Raw genomic sequence first — 16,990 nt, 5'->3', positions numbered from 1 at the left:
GACCTGTGTGCAGTGTGTGTAACCAGGGTTAGCCCTCTCCTGGGCTGGGCGGGGGCAGGTTTGACCAGATGTCCTACCTAGGGTTCCACATGGCTTGTTCTTGTAGATGCAGATGTCGTACCTGGGAACAGCAAGGAAAATAAAACAGGCCATTTACTCAAATGAATAGTCTGGCAGTCGGTGCTTCCACACCCTGACAGGTACTCACACTTAAACATACAGTACATTGAGCAAAAAGCATTCACACACGTAATCACACACACAGACTCTCTCTCACACACACACACGGTAGTGCACATGCACACAGACATCCACTCTTTCTCTCCTCTCTCTTCTCTCTCTTTGTCTCTCCCTCCCTCTCTTTCTCCTCTCTCTCTCAGAGGCAGTAATGGACACACAACAGACTTGATAAGTGACTTATACGGTCTGAACAATGCCAGGAAATAAAAGGATGGTTACTGTAGTGTCCTCTGGACATTTTCAATCCCTCTTTGATAAAAGTTTTCATATAAATAACCTATTTTCACAGATCTAACATCCCAAGACACTCCAAGAAAAGAGAATACAAGCGAGTAGGAACAGGGGCCCATGCATGGGCAGAGCAGCGTTTTTCAGTGAATGGTGCTCTGTTGTATCTCTCTACAGTATTGTGTTACTGCTGTTGCTGTTTTCCCCCTAAATAGAGTGCCTCTCTATTTCTGAAACTATACTTTGCTTCCTTGGCCCGGCTCAGGGCTGTCAGATTCAAGGCAGCTGTACTCTGATTCTTTCTCTCTCTCTTTCTCTCACTACCTCTTTCGTTCTTTCTCCCTCCCTCTCCACAGCGTTCTCCCTCCAGATGCTCAGTTGAGCAGAACAGCCTAAGTTTCGTCACTCCAGACAGGACTAGACACAAACGCACACTTGGCAAAAAATGAGAGGCCATGGGGCAAGAGAAAGAGCCAGTGAACTCAGAGGGCAGGATATGGAATCAGTTCTTACTAAAACCCTAATCCAAAGAAGAATAAATTGAGCACAATATATTATCTTTTCCAATAGACTCAATAGTGGATCCTTAAGGAATTAGGCTAGAGAGGGTTTAAATATGTGTATTGACAATGCTAGATTGTACCCTTTGGTACTAAGAGCTGTATTCTGCCTTAAGATCTGTGCACTTATCTCGAATTCTTGAGCAAGTCTCCCATTGAGGTCAATGAATGACTTATGTGAAAGTCTGAGTTGTGCATGCTTATCACACTGAATCACTAAGAATGTTCCGGTGCTGGGGGTGCTGACCTGGTGATGAGCACAGCAGTGTCGTGGTGAGCGATGCCGTTGTCTGGGATGGCATTCCCGTTGCCATTCCGGTTCTGGATGGATTTCTGCCACTTACAGAAGCTGTCCAGGGACTTCCCTGCATGGTGGTTGATCTCTAGAGTCGGCTGACAGAGACAGAGAGGGAATACAAACTGAAACCAACATAATCTTGAAGTGTACAGTGAAATAATCAAATGACTGTATAATCACCTTCAGGTTTTCATAGATGTGCCACTTTTACTATCTGCAACGACCTGACAATAATTTACAGGCCTGAAGGAGTAATGAGACAGACATTCCCCATGTGGAACAATAATACATTTTTACTACATGAACAGAATTGACCAGTTCAACCATAGCTGTGCAATGAGCCTAGTATTAAGCAGCCCAGCCCTCTGTCACGGGGCTATTGGACTGAGCTGATGAGGACAGGAGCTCCCTCTGCTTTGCTTTCTCGCTGCCATTAGCCGCCTTGGCAGAGGTGAGGGAATGCTCTCCTGGCCACAGCTGGGTAAGGCTCGTAACACAGGAATGCCCATGGTGGTGACATAACTAGTAATTGTCTCATCCCACAATCCTTCATCTCTGGGCTCAGTGGGCTGGTTAGTCTATTTTCTTTTCCAGGGGCAGTTTTCAGCTGGAAATGACAGACCCGCTCCACTCTTCTCAGCGAGACTACTTTTGGTCTTACCCCAACCTCAACAGACTGAACAGCAAGAATAATAATAATACTACTGCTAATGATCATAACATTTATTTATTCATTTCTTTCTTTGTCAGATGGCATATGCCCGGGGCAAATTACAGGGGATTATTTTCAGCTGTCTAGTATGAATCATACAGGTTGTTATTAGACTGCCACGGTGTCTTCACCGCAAAACCACTAGTCTCCCTCAGATACCATTTGAATCATCCGTAGGAAGGCTTATTAGGTCCACATTACGTCAGAAAGTGTAACCCTGTCCTCAGTCTGACCGCATGCCGTTAGCAGCACGGGGCCTGGCTGACTGGCCTGGTGGACAGGACCGGGACCAGGCACTGACATGACCTTCATGTCAATCCCCAGGCAGTAGGTGGATAAGACACTGGGCCACAGTGAGGCGTGCCTGCCTGTCTGCCTGCCTGTCTGCCTGCCTGTCTGCCTGCCCGCCTGCCTGCCTGCCTGCCTGCCCGCCCTGCCTGCCTGCCTGCCCGCCCGCCCGCCCTGCCTGTCTGCCTGCCTGCCCGCCCTGCCTGCCTGCCTGCCTGCCTGCCTGCCTGCCTGCCTGCCTGCCTGCCTGCCTGCCTGCCCCTGCCCGCCCGCCCGCCCTGCCTGCCTGCCTGCCTGCCCTGCCTGCCTGCCTGCCTGCCTGCCTGCCTGTCTGCCTGCCTGCCTGCCTGCCTGCCCGCCCTGCCTGCCTGCCCGCCCTGCCTGCACTTTTTCTAGAGCCCTTTTTTCTAGAGCACTAATGTGCGTCATATCAACGACCCGAGAGGTCACCAGCAACAACAAATGCAGTCATGGCTGGGCTGCTTGGCAGGTCACTCTCTCTCCACTGCCACAAACGGCTCCGCTTACAAGTTTCCCCCGAGAGCAGGGGAGGAAAGACACTTAAGCCAAGAATTTGACACAAACAAGGAGCTCATAGATGCTGGCCCGGGAAACCAAGCTGGACTGGACTGGGATGCGGAGCAGAGCAGAGGCAAGGTGGATGGATGCAGACTCCACTGAGTCCATTGAAAGGCAGAGATTTTTACAGAATGGGTCTAGAAAAGAATACCTGGTCCTCCATGAGCAGGATGAGGCGGGTCACCACGATGTTCACTGCATTCCCCAGGCTAGAATCCTGGAACAGTTTGGCAACCTGACCTCCAGGGAAACAAGAAAAGACCAGTCTTAAAAAGAGCTGACACATCATTCATCACTATCACTTACAACCCAAGGGAAAGACACTTGTCATTATTGACACGACTCGTGTAATTTGGATTACTTTACAATGTGCTTCTGTAGTTTCCTCTGAATGAGCTTTTGTGACAAGATGGATGCAGAACAGTAAAATAAGGCCAACCATTCACTAGGAGGCATTCCAGACATGAGTGTGTGTGTAGCCATCTGAGCGACAGGGTGTGAAGTGATATCCTGTAAAAGAACTACTACTGCAGATGTCATGACCTCAGCTACAATATCTGCAGGTGAAGACAGGAGAACCATTCAACACAGTAACAACAATCCTAGACTCAATCCTCAACACAGTCACAATAAAGTAGGACAATAGGAGATTATGGGGCTTTTTCAAAAAGAAAATCAGATTTTTCCACCCTGCAAGTTGTAGTGATCTGACTCGATGTGAAACTTACAATATTCATGACAGCCAGGATGTACTGCTCGATGTCCCGGCGGCCGTGGTACCCCACCATCATCTTGTCGGCCACCACCAGTGTTTCTACGTAGCGCTCTCTGCTCACAGACCTCTTCAGGGGCAGCTGGCCTCGGCTGATGGGATTGGGAGGAGTCTTCAGAGTCCTCTGCCACCAGGCCATGCCTTTACCTGGCTTCTCATCTGAGACACAGTTACACAGACAGAGATAGGGGCTGATGGTACTGATAGAGGAAAGGGTACACTACCTGATAAGAGCCACTCCACAACATTTTGACTGATGGTAAGAGTGATATTAAGGTGAATGTATTAAAATGAGGATATTATTCCCTGTAAATTGAGACTGCTGTACAGAGTATCATTAACTATGTTAATACAATCGTAAGTTGGAAGTTTAAAGGGTCCTGTTGTACCCAGACAGCTCTACCTACCGATGACACCACAGGACTGGTCCATGTACTGGTGGCGAAGAGATGACCTCTTGTAAACCACATGGGGGCGGCCCTTCCCCCTCTCCGCCCTAGTGAGGTTTTCGGCCGGGGTCAGTGGCTCGACGAGGTACTCTTCACCACCCGCCACGATCACCCCCTGCTGGAAAAGCCAGGGGCCCTCTGAAGGTTGGTGGTGACGGGACAAGAACTGACATGCACGGAAGTCCCTATCTCTGCTGTCTGTCAGGCCATTTACAGTAGCACGGTCTACAGCCAGCCCTGTGACACCTCATCTCCCCTCAGTGGATACACTACACTGACACGCACACAAAACCCACACACATTCACATGCAGCACATACGCACACACACATAACACACACATGCATACCAACACAACACATACACGCACACACACACACTTTTACACTCATCATTTTCTGTTGCTACTCTGTTCGTTATTTTACTCTTATTATGATTTATCCTGATGCCTAGTCACTATACCCTGCTTTCATGTACATATCTACCTCAAATACCTTATTATGATTTATCCTGATGCCTAGTCACTATACCCTGCCTTCATGTACATATCTACCTCAAATACCTTATTATTATCTATCCTGATGCCTAGTCACTATACCCTGCTTTCATGTACATATCTACCTCAAATACCTCGTTCCTCTGCATATTGATCTGGTACTCCCTGTATATAGCTCCACATTGATCTGGTACTGGTACTCCCTGTATATAGCTCCACATTGATCTGGTACTGGTACTCCCTGTATATAGCTCCACATTGATCTGGTACAGGTACTCCCTGTATATAGCTCCACATTGATCTGGTACAGGTACTCCCTGTATATAGCTCCACATTGATCTGGTACTGGTACTCCCTGTATATAGCTCCACATTGATCTGGTACTGGTACTCCCTGTATATAGCTCCACATTGATCTGGTACTGGTACTCCCTGTATATAGCTCCACATTGATCTGGTACTGGTACTCCCTGTATATAGCTCCACATTGATCTGGTACTGGTACTCCCTGTATATAGCTCCACATTGATCTGGTACTGGTACTCCCTGTATATAGCTCCACATTGATCTGGTACAGGTACTCCCTGTATATAGCTCCACATTGATCTGGTACTGGTACTCCCTGTATATAGCTCCACATTGATCTGGTACTGGTACTCCCTGTATATAGCTCCACATTGATCTGGTACTGGTACTCCCTGTATATAGCTCCACATTGATCTGGTACTCCCTGTATATAGCTCCACATTGATCTGGTACTCCCTGTATATAGCTCCACATTGATCTGGTACTCCCTGTATATAGCTCCACATTGATCTGGTACTCCCTGTATATAGCTCCACATTGATCTGGTACTCCCTGTATATAGCTCCACATTGATCTGGTACTCCCTGTATATAGCTCCACATTGATATGGTACTCCCTGTATATAGCTCTATTCTTGTGTATTTTATTTTATTCCTCTTGTGTTTCTATTTTTATTTTTATTTGTATTATAATTTTTAACTCTGCGTTGCTGGGAAGGGCTCTTAAGCATGCATTTCACAGTTAGGTCTACATCCGTTGTATCTGGCGCATGTGACAAATACATTTTTACTTGATTTGATATAGTACATGCTGTAACTATCCCTGGCCTGGATGATAATCATATCAGTCTCTCATCAGCCTGGGCCTAAACAAACACAGGCTCTCACCTCTCTCCTAAACTGTTCTGTAGGTCAGATACATAGGGAGAGTGATCCTATCTGAGTGGGGATTCATGAGTCTTTCCACAGAGAGGAGATGGGGAGACGCTGTAACACTTCCCCTGATTAGATCTTTTGGCTGCAGCCTCCGAGGGTCACACTGAGTCTCTACAATAGCGGCACACTTTCACAGTGCACCTAATCCTGTAATGTGTTTAGTGATGCTCTCGTGGACACACAGCGGATTCCCTGCTGAATTAAGTTACGCTAGTCTGACCACAAGTAATTATGTGTGGGGTTTATTAACACTTTGTGAGCAGATTAAATCCTTGGTTGTATTTACCCCTGTTATTATGGGCCCAATTAGTTATTAGCTGTAACGACATCACAAGAATCAATGGACAAGGAGAATGCTTTTATCTGTCAAAAGGCATATTGGAATTGTATTATTTGTCTGATTTCATTCAATCAAAAAGGTCTGCCGTGGGCGGTGGTGCTAGCTGGCTACTGAATGGTCGAGACGTACAGCTGTGAACATGCCTTAGTGATGTTATGAGTTGTGACCAGCAGGGGAAATCTGGTGATAAGAATGGGCTTTGGGAATACCTTGTTTACGCAGGTGCATTACTGTTCCAGGCCTAGAATAGTATGTGGCCAGACAGATGCCCTGGTCTAGTCCAGGGTCAGAGCTAACCTGGTACACAGAATCATAATGTTACACTCAGAGGAATCCTCTGGAGCTCCATTAGCCCTGGGTCCCCTGAGGCCAAGGACAACAGCACAACAACACAACAGGGCAACAAGACAACAAGACAAAAGACTATAGGACAACAGCACAACAACACAACAGGGCAACAAGACAACAAGACAAAAGACTATAGGACAACAGCACAACAACACAACAGGGCAACAAGACAACAAGACAAAAGACTATAGGACAACAGCACAACAACACAACAGGGCAACAAGACAACAAGACAAAAGACTATAGGACAACAGCACAACAACACAACAGGGCAACAAGACAACAAGACAAAAGACTATAGGACAACAGGCCAGTGGTGCTCGCAGTACTAGATGGGTCAGGTTCTTACCAGGCCGTTACAGTTGCTGAGAGCCACCATGCTGGAGTGGGGCTGACCCTGCAGGTGGCCTACATAGAGACACTGGGGGGCATAAGGGTGGCTCCAGGCCAGACGGCCCCTCCTCCAGTACTCCACACGGAACTGGTGGGACAGCAGGCCCCCCTGCAGGGTCAAGTTGAGGAAGAAGTTAGTTTTGGTGGTGGAGAGTTGGTAGTACAGCTGGGACAGGTCCTGTTGCTGGTCCTCAGCACTGCGGTGGCTCCGCCGGTGGTGGTTGGGGCTGTCTGCACCTCCATCCTCTGTGTCCAGGGTCTCGCCCTGCGGCCCCACACGAACCGGGATGACAATTTCATACTGGCTCAGGCTGGACAGGAACGTAGCTGGACAGAGAGAGAGAGAGAGGAGAGAGAGAGCGACAGAGCACAAATGTCAAATTTGACATTTCAATTCAACTTTGGTAAAATATACAGTATGTGCATTATCATCAAGGCTTAAAGCTCTCGAGGACAGGCCAGAGTCAGTCGTGATTAGTGAGATTCTTGAGGACTTCTCAGTCTACGCTATCCCTCCCAAGGCCAAAGGATGTCTCCATGGCAACCCTGAAATCGTATACTTCCTGTCTCCGGCTTTGCGCCCGGAGATTTATTGTCCAAACACGACGCTCCAAACACTGCACTAACAGGGGAAAGGTAAACAGAAATGAGCCCAGTTTTCATCAAGGCCTTTAGCCTTGTTTTGTGGAGAAACAGCCCTCCCCACTGAGAGTAAACAGGCAGGGATTAGTGTCTGTACCTTAAGTCTATGCCCGGCCTCTCTGTATACATGGCCAGGCCAGCATAAACAAACAGCAAGCACCATTACAGCTCCCCAGACCCCTCCAACCCCTAGACCCATTTCACATCCTTCAGCACATTCTGCAACGGCCAGTTATAGGAGCTTTGAATAACTCCCCTACACCATTTTAGACAACATACACAAATTGCCCCGAATAAAAAGTAGTATTTTCATGGTATTTACATAGGAAAGCCTCATGGAGGGCTGGAGTGGACTGGGCAGCATTCAGATAAAAAGTCTACCGTACCCCCAATCTCGCCTCCTCCATCACCCCCTCCACCCCTACGTGGATCCACAGCTGTACAGCTGCTCCGCGTGCCCTGATTGCCTGCCTGCCTGCTTTGCTCTGTGGCGCTCTCTCTGCAGCGCAGCAGTAATCTGTCCAGACACAGCCACCTGATAAGCCTGTCTAATTAATGAGTGTGAGGCAGCTAGTGGGCTGACTTGGCTCCACCACTGTTTTCATAAGGCTGCCATGCGGCTGTCGGTCCTCTCCCAATGAACTGTGCCCACATGTGCAGGGTACTTCAAAAGGGAAATATGGTTGGTACAATGGAAATGAGGGGAGCAAAGTTGTCTGTACAGTATAAGAGTACAGTAAGTCTTAGTCTGGTCTGAAGGGTCACGTGGCGTCTGATCCTCTCCCAGGTCCCCTACTGGTTCAGAGGCCCAGCCATCTATAGGTCATCACACAGTGCTCATGTTATCACAAGACAACATTGGGCATAATACTGATGGTAAGCTGCTCCCAGCCCATTTTGATCTATTATCTAATCCCCAGGAGGAAGAAACTATCATTACTTACCAATAAACACAACCGGTAAAACAGAGAGGCCCATAAAAGAGTGCTCACCTTTTATCAAATAAACTGCCATACGCACTACCCAGGATTTGGTTTATTTGAGCTTTTAGAAGAAAGGAACCTTTAATTAGCCTCTTTAAAAATAGAAAAGGAAACAAGAACAGTGGCCCTTTTAACTGTAACGTTCCCAGAGAGGCTACTACCTCCCTTTCTCTTTTTCTCTCTCTCTCTCTGCACCAGATGTGCTGCAGCTGTCTCTAGATTGGGCAGAGTGGTGAGAGGCTCTCTGGTCTCTCTCTCCAGTCTGTCATCCATGCCTGGCTGAAAGAGTCAATCTCAGCCTCAGTCACCATAGGGCCCTGTCAGCAGTTCCTCTACTCAATGCTCATAACTCTGCTCTCAGCTCTGTCTGCCCTGTCTGTCACCATCTCTGTCTCCCTCCATGTCAGTATTTCTGCCAGTCTGTATCTGTCTGTCTGTCGGCCCGTCTGTCTGTTGGCCTATCTGCCTGCCTGCCTGCCTGCCTGCCTGCCTGTCTGTCTGTCTGTCTGTCTGTCTGTCTGTCTGTCTGTCTGTCTGTCTGTCACGTCTCGGCCTGGGACAGTTGACTGTCTGAGTTATAAGACTGTGGTGCAGATCCTCAGTCTGAGGGAAAAGTTATACACATATACAGTGCATTAGGAACGTATTCAGATCCCTTGACTTTTTCCACATTTTGTTACATCACAACCTTATTCTAAAAGGGATTAAATTACATGTTTTCCTCATCAATCTACACTAGCGGTCGACCGATTAATCAGCATGGCCGATTAATTAGAGCCAATAAAAACGTTTTCATAACAATCAGTAATGGGCCTTTTTGGGCGCCGATTATGGCAGATTACATTGAAATCCACGAGGAAACTGCGTGCCAGCCTGACCACCTGTTACACGAGTGCAGCGTCAAAAGGACCTTGTGGCTGAGAGGAGCCATGGTAAGTTGCTAGCTAGCATTAAATTTATCTTATAAAATACAACCAATCTTCACATAATCACTAGTTAAGTACACATGGTTGATGATATTACTAGGTTAACTAGCTTGTCCTGCGTTGCATATAATGAATGCGACGCCCGTTAATTTTTAATCCAATCACAGCCTACTTCAAATTCGCCAAATCGGTGATGATTTAATAGGGATAGGCGTCCCGTCAACGGGACAGTTGTAAATCATGCAGCGCCTTGTGTCACGGTTTTATAGAAATAACACATGTCGGTACATACAAGAGTTTTATATCGGCTGAAAGCTTACATTTTTCTTAATATAACTGCACTGTCCAATTTACACTAGCTATTACTGTGAAAAAAATGCCATGCTATTGTTTGAGGAGAGCTCTTGCTCTGATTTATCATCCAAAGGGTCCCAGAGATAACATGAAGTGTCGTTTTGTTAGATAAAATCATTTTTCATATCCTAAAAAGGTCCATATAGCATGCACGATCGATTTTGTATTTCCACTCGTTCAATTTGCAAAGAAAGGAATCTGTGAAAATCTAACCCTAAATGTTGTTTCAACCAATCAAATCACATTTGTATGTATTCCTCAGAGATCCTAGAACGTAACCAGACTTCACGATATCATTTGGAGTGCAGTATATCCTATAGGACACCTAATTTGATCAGAGAGCGATGCCTTCATGGCACGACGATGACGCGGGTGGTCTTCACTTGATCGACTGTAATTTTGTCAAATAAACACCAATCGGGGTCAAATAAAGCTAGCTAGATAGGCAATGAGCTGTGCTTTACGGGAGTATCCAGAAACCCTGTGTCTGTCGGGAAAATGTAGCTGCTAACCTTGTGCGACAGCCAGCCTTTTCGTTTTGGACTAAAATTATAAGAATATTCAGAGTTATGAAGTTATGAAAACTGGTTGTTTGCACATGTTGCACTTATAATATGGCTACTAATACTGGAAAAGCTCAATCAAAGTCCAAGTATACAGATTTGATGATATTCTTGCAGAAAAATGTAATATGAGTGTAAATGTCTCCTTCACGATTTGCCCAAATGTACCTGGATGACTTCACACTAAATGTTATGTAGTTTGCTCATACTTCAAGTTATGCAGTATGCATATCCTAGCTTCAGGGCCTGAGCTACAGGCAGTTAGATTTGGGTATGTCATTTTAGTTGAAAATTGAAAAAAAAGGGGCTATCCCGAAGAAGATTTATTAACAAAAGCACATTCGCGAAAAAAAGCACACTCGTTTCACAAATGTCCCTAACCATAAACATCAATAACTTTCTTAAAATCAATACACAGAAGTATAATTTTTTAAACGTGAATATTTAGTTCAAAGAAATTCATGTTAACAGGCAATAATTAACTAAAGGAATTGTGTCACTTCTCTTGCGTTCATATTTAGTTCACATATAGTTAAAAGAAATTCATGTTAGCAGGCCATATTAACTAAGGGAATTGTGTCACTTCTCTTGCGTTCTCTTGCGTTTTACATAATTGTGACATAACATTGAAGGTTGTGCAATGTAACAGCAATATTTAGACTTAGGGTTGCCACCCGTTCGAAAATATACGGAACAGTTACGTATTTCACTGAAATAATAAACGTTTTGTTTTCAAAATGATAGTTTCCGGATTAGACCATATTTATGACCAAAGGCTCGTATTTCTGTGTTTATTATATTATAATTAAGTCTATGATTTGATATTTGCTAGAACAGTCTGGCTGAGCGGTGGTAGGCAGCAACAGGCTCATAAGCATTCATTCAAACAGCACTTTACTGCATTTTGCCAGCAGCTCTTAGCAATTCTAGAAACACAGCGCTGTTGATGACTTCAAGCCTACCAACTCCTGAGATTAGGCTGGCAAAAGTGCCTATAAGAACATCCAATAGCCAAAGGTATATGAAAAACAAATGGTATAGAGAGAAATAGTCGACACATCATAATTCATATAATAACTACAACCTAAAACTTCTTAACTGGGAATATTGAACCACCAGCAAAAACCAAGCCATGAGTAACCAAAAAAGTGTTAAACAAATCAAATATATTTTATATTTCAGATTCTTCAAAGTTAGCCACCCTTTGCCTCGATGACAGTTTGCACATTCTTGGCATTCTCTCAACCAGCTTCATGAGGTAGTCACCTGAAATGCATTTCAATTAACAGATGTGCCTTGTAAAAAGTTAATTTGTGGAATATCTTTCCTTTTTAATGTATTTGAGCCAATTAGTTGTGTGGTGACAAGGTAGAGGTGGTATACAGAAGATAGCCCTATTTGGTAAAAGACCAAGTCCATATTATGGCAATAACAGCTCAAATAAGCAAAGAGAAATGACAGTCCATCATTACTTTAAGACATGAAAGTCAGTCAATATGGACAATTTTAAGAACTTTGAAAGTTTCTTCAAGTGCAGTCGCAAAAACCATTAAGCGCTATGATGAAACTGGCTCTCATGAGGACCGTCACAGGAAAGGAAGACCCAGTGTTACCTCTGCTGCAGAAGATAAGTTCATTAGAGTTAACAGCACCGCAGATTGTAGACCAAATAAATGCCTCTCAAGAGTTCAAGTAACAGACACATCTCAACATCAACTGTTCAGAGAACACTGCATGAATCAGACCTTCGTGGTCGAAATCCTGCAAAGAAACCACTACTCAAAGACACCAATAAGAAGAAGAGACTTGCCTGGGCCAAGAAACATGAGCAATGGACATTAGACCGGTGGAAATCTGTCCTCTGGTCTGATGACTCCAAATTTGAGATTTTTTGTTCCAACCGCTGTGTCTTTGTGAGACGCAGAGTAGGTGAACGGATGATCTCCACATGTGTGGTTCCCACCGTGAAGCATGGAGGAGGAGGTGTGATGGTGTGGGGGTGATTTGCGGGTGACACTATCTGTGATTTATTTAGAATTCAAGGCACACTTAACCAGAATGTCTATCACAGCATTCTGCAGCGATACGCTGTCACATCTGGTTTGCGCTTAGTGAGACTATCATTTGTTTTTCAACAGGACAATGACCCACCACACCTCCAATCTGTGTAAGGGCTATTTTACCATGGAGAGTGATGGAGTGCTGCATCAGATGACCTGGCCTCCACAATCACCCGACCTCAACCCAACTGAGATGGTTTGGGTTGGACCGCAGAGTGAAGGAAAAGCAGCCAACAAGTGCTAAGCATATGTGGGAACTCATTCAAGACTGTTGGAAAAGCATTCCAGGTGAAGCTGGTTGAGAGAATGCCAAGAGTGTGCAAAGCTGTCATCAAGGCAAAGGGTGGCTACTTTGAAAAATCTAAAATCTAAAATATGTTTTGATGTGTTTAACACTTTTTGGGTTACTACATGATTCCATATGTTTTATTTCATAATTTTGATGTCTTCACTATTATTCTACAATGTAGAAAATAGTAAAAATAAAGAAAAACACTTGAATGAGTAGGTGTGTCCAAACCTTTGACTGGTACTGTACATTTAATGAAATTGTTTAATAACTCTGAACTAAATGACTTAATGCCACTACCACAACAGCTTACCTCATTATTCACTTATTTCAAGGGAAAAGGGAGAGAATATTGTTTATAAAATAAAACAATTCTCCAACTACGCCATGTCTGCATATTTGTCCTCTCTTTCTTTTAAATAAACACAAAGACACTAGCCAAATATACTCTGCAGCTTGTCTAGAATTGCAGCAGCAAATATAGGCAGATTTCATGCCCTCAGCAAATTTCCCATTTTCTAATTCTGTTTTTGTTGAAGGTTTTAATCTAGAATGACTTAAAGGGGTTACCATTCTGTGAGATAACAACTTACACTTGGCCAGGAGTCAATATCCATTTTGGGAGACATGACTAGCGTGGAGGAATCTAACAGTGGTGCTGTAATGTATGAGGCCAGACGTACTGCAATTGAATTTCAAACCTTTAACAAATTAAGCTATGACCTACTTGTTGCATTTTCCAGTGAATACTTGTGATAAATGCTAACTAATAAAAAAATATTACCGTCAATCATCAATGAAGCTGGTTTCATTTTTGTGTTAGAAAAGTGTCCTTCTGGCCTCCCGAGTGGTGCAGCAGTCTAAGGTGTCACTACAGACCCGGGTTCGATCCCGGGCTGTGTCACAACCGTCCGTGATCGGGTGTCCCATAGGGCGGCACACAATTGGCCTAGTGTCGTCCGGGTTAGGGGAGGGTTTGGCCGGGGGGGGCTTTAATTGGCTCATCGCATTCTAGCGACTCCTTTTGGCGGGCCAGGCGCCTGCAGGCTGACAGTGCTCGTCAGTTGAACGGTGTTTCCTCTGACACATTGGTGCAGCTGGCTTCCGGGTTAAGCTGGCAGGTGTTAAGAAGCGTTGTTTGGTGGGTCATTTTTCGGAGGGCACATGATTCGACCTTCACCTCTCCTGAGCCCTTTGGGGAGTTGCGGTGATGAAACAAGATCGTAATTGGATCACAATTGTATATCACAAAAAGGGGGTAAAATACAACAACAACAAAATTATACAAAAAAAAGTGTCCTTCGAGAGCTCAGTTTAAACAGAGAACCTAAATGAATGGGCCTGTCACGCCCTGACCTTAGAGATCCTTTATTCTCTATTTTGGGTTAGGTCAGGGTGTGACTCGGGTGGGCATTCTAGTTTTGTTATTTCTATGTCGGCCTGGTATGGTTCCCAATCAGAGGCAGCTATCGTTGTCTCTGATTGGGGATCATATTTAGGCAGCCTTTTCCCACCTGTTTGTTGTGGGATCTTATTTTGTGTATAGTTGCTGGTTAGTACTACATAGCTTCACGTTAGTTTCTTTCTTCTTTATTGTTTTTTGCTGGTTCACATTAAATAAAGATGATGAACCCAACCCACTCTGCACCTTGGTCCGATTCTTACAACAACGTTTGTGACATGGCCTGTGGTGGTTTTTAAGGAAGCAGTATGGCAGACAATTGGAAACATGACGTACAGGGTGCAGAGGTTAAGCATAGGAAATACACAATCAGTGCCTTGTTCTGCATGACAAGCCATGGACACTCTGGGTATTTACGTCCGAGCCTAAATGGGATTGGTCTGGCTGAGGAGTGGTGGGGTTAGTGTTAGGGGGTTGGCGCATGGCTCTCTGTCTCTGGAGTTGATTTGTGAGGGCAGGGTTGAAGTTTAGCAGGGCCACTACACTGGTGCGTGGGTCAGGTTAGAAGACGCCCTCCTCACTGTATGGAACAGCTCATTGAATTGGTCCTTTACCTGTTTGAGTGAGGCACCAGGACTGGAAATGTTGAAGCACTTTCACAGTTCAGGATAGAGAATAATACAATATGATAGCAATAATAACATACTGCAATCATACTGTATATTCAGGATCAACATTTATACATTTAAACATGTCCATTTATGTCAAACAGAAGAGAAGAATGGAGTCGACCCGATCTCTGCTCACCTTGTGACTGGGTGAACTTTTCAGCAGTCTGACTTTCTGCGACCTCGGTGGCAACCATGACGATGATGACAACAATGCAGGCCAAGGTCCTCCATAGCATTTCCATGGTTACTACAGCAAGCTTCAGTGCGGTCCCCAGGCCTCTGTCCCAACATGTCTTCTGCCCTCTGATGCCCCTCGCTCACCAATGGGACGCAGTGCACTCAAGGGCCATGGTAGCAGGATAGAGCTCCAGAGACTGTACTGGAGAGCTCTGGACACACAGCCTCTCTGCTTCTGTCTCTCTGGTAGAACCACGGTCAGGAGAAGATTCTGATAGAGAGACTGTCTCTGAGTACAGCAGCAGCAACAGCGGACTCTATAATGTCCTGTGGCCTCTCTGTGGAAGAGAAACAGGTTAGTGTGAGGGGAGAGTGGGGAGGGGAGAGAGAGAGGGCATGAGATCCACCTGACCCAAATGGTTCCCCTCTGACAACACAAATATATCTAGTCTGTAGTCAGTGCCTCATAAACAGCTATCTCCCACTGCGTCTTCAGCTAATCAATCATTCCTCCTGTCACAGGAAAACTGTGGCTGACAATCTGATGACTAGGGTTTGCAAGTCTCGACCTGGGGGCCACTGTGTCTATTTTAGTGGTCTGAAATGAGTTAAAGCAGAATGGAAGACATTGATCTTTTAAAACGCTGTGCTTAGGCTGAGTAGGGTTGGAAGTGGGTGCTACGTCAGGGGCTGTGGAGGAAAATGACCCACACTCACTTTGGGCCTAATGTGGCCTGGCCCCCTTACAGGATAGAGGCAGACACACAGCGAGAATAGGCCATTAGCCACAGATCAGGTATTTGTTGGGAAATCAAAAATGGCCTTTGAAAAAGCAACATTGGTTATTATTACATTAAAACACTGAAGATGTCCTTTTCACCATTGCACTTTGAAGTGTACAGAGGAGTTAAAAGCCTATTTACAGTAACATTGTGACTTTTGTTCCTAAGCCGTTTTGGCAATGTCATTGAGAGGCCCAAACCCAATCTTTGATACCGTTCCCTGCCACACTGCCCACCTCCCTCCATTCCCCCTCTATCGCTCTCTGTGTGTCTGAGTAAAGAACAGAGCAGAGACACTGGCTCAGATGGGATGGCTGGCGGCAAACCAACTGTAGGCAAAGGTAATCGGAAGCAGATGGGAAATTATTTGGCGACGAGCGTGAGGGAACAAGTTGCTTGCCTCCTGACAAAAAAATTACTAACAGGGAGTTCAAAGCTCAAGGGGCTGAAAGAGAGATGGGAGAGAGTGTGCTGTTCAGTCCAGCTGGGAGAGACATTCTTGAATACTAACACACTGGTTATGAATACGTGTAGGTGTGTGTTTGTATTTGTAAGTGTATGTGTATATTTGTACTTGTGTGTGTGTATGTGTGTTTGGTTTTACTATCCTTGTTGGGAGCAGAAGCCCTCACAAGGATAGCAAAACAAGGAAAGTAGGGACATTTCGCCGGTCCCCACAAGGAAAAAAGCTATTTTAGGGTTAGGTGTTAGGGTTAGGAGTTAGGGGTTAGGTTAAGGGTTAGGTTTAGGGTTAGGGAAAATATGATTTTGAATGAAAATTAATTGTTTGGTCCCCACAAGAATAGTAAAAAAAAGTATGTGTGTGTGTGTGTGTGAGAGAGAGAGAGAGAGAGAGAGAGAGAGAGAGAGAGAGAGAGAGAGAGAGAGAGAGAGAGAGAGAGAGAGAGAGAGAGAGAGAGGGAGAGAGGGGGGGGGCAGTCCCCGCCCCTCCCGACACAGAGAGGTAAGTGGAGTAGATGTAGGCTTAATGTGCCTCTGGTTCCCTGGGTCCCAGTGCAGCAGTGCAGCAGTTCATGGTATAATACAGTCCTAAAACACTAAGGGGGCTTTGTGTTCCAACTTAAATGTGGAGCAACTGTAAACCCCTCTCCTCTCTCCATCTCCACAGTCCTCCCTCACTCCCTCTCTTCGCCCCTTCCGACCCCTCCCTCCAGGCTTTTTTCAGTCATTTCCTGCTT

At 45.4% G+C, this 16,990-nt stretch overlaps 1 protein-coding gene across 1 annotated transcript in view; it reads right to left on the bottom strand.

Moving 5' to 3' along the window:
* The window catches only part of LOC118359181 (A disintegrin and metalloproteinase with thrombospondin motifs 10-like), a 61,243-nt gene that overhangs the window by 41,762 nt on the left and 2,491 nt on the right, over positions 1 to 16,990 (bottom strand). The window contains exons 2-8 of the mRNA XM_052480471.1: positions 14,969 to 15,347; positions 6,899 to 7,269; positions 4,085 to 4,244; positions 3,634 to 3,836; positions 3,057 to 3,140; positions 1,276 to 1,421; positions 78 to 121 (exon numbers count right to left, since the gene is read on the bottom strand). Coding sequence (XP_052336431.1) covers positions 78 to 121; positions 1,276 to 1,421; positions 3,057 to 3,140; positions 3,634 to 3,836; positions 4,085 to 4,244; positions 6,899 to 7,269; positions 14,969 to 15,074 — 1,114 coding nt within the window. The 5' untranslated portion in view covers positions 15,075 to 15,347. The remainder of the gene's footprint in view (positions 1 to 77; positions 122 to 1,275; positions 1,422 to 3,056; positions 3,141 to 3,633; positions 3,837 to 4,084; positions 4,245 to 6,898; positions 7,270 to 14,968; positions 15,348 to 16,990) is intronic.

Source organism: Oncorhynchus keta, chromosome 26 (assembly GCF_023373465.1).
Source record: "Oncorhynchus keta strain PuntledgeMale-10-30-2019 chromosome 26, Oket_V2, whole genome shotgun sequence".
Lineage (NCBI taxonomy): Eukaryota > Metazoa > Chordata > Actinopteri > Salmoniformes > Salmonidae > Oncorhynchus > Oncorhynchus keta.
This window is presented reverse-complemented; position numbering and strand designations above follow the sequence as displayed.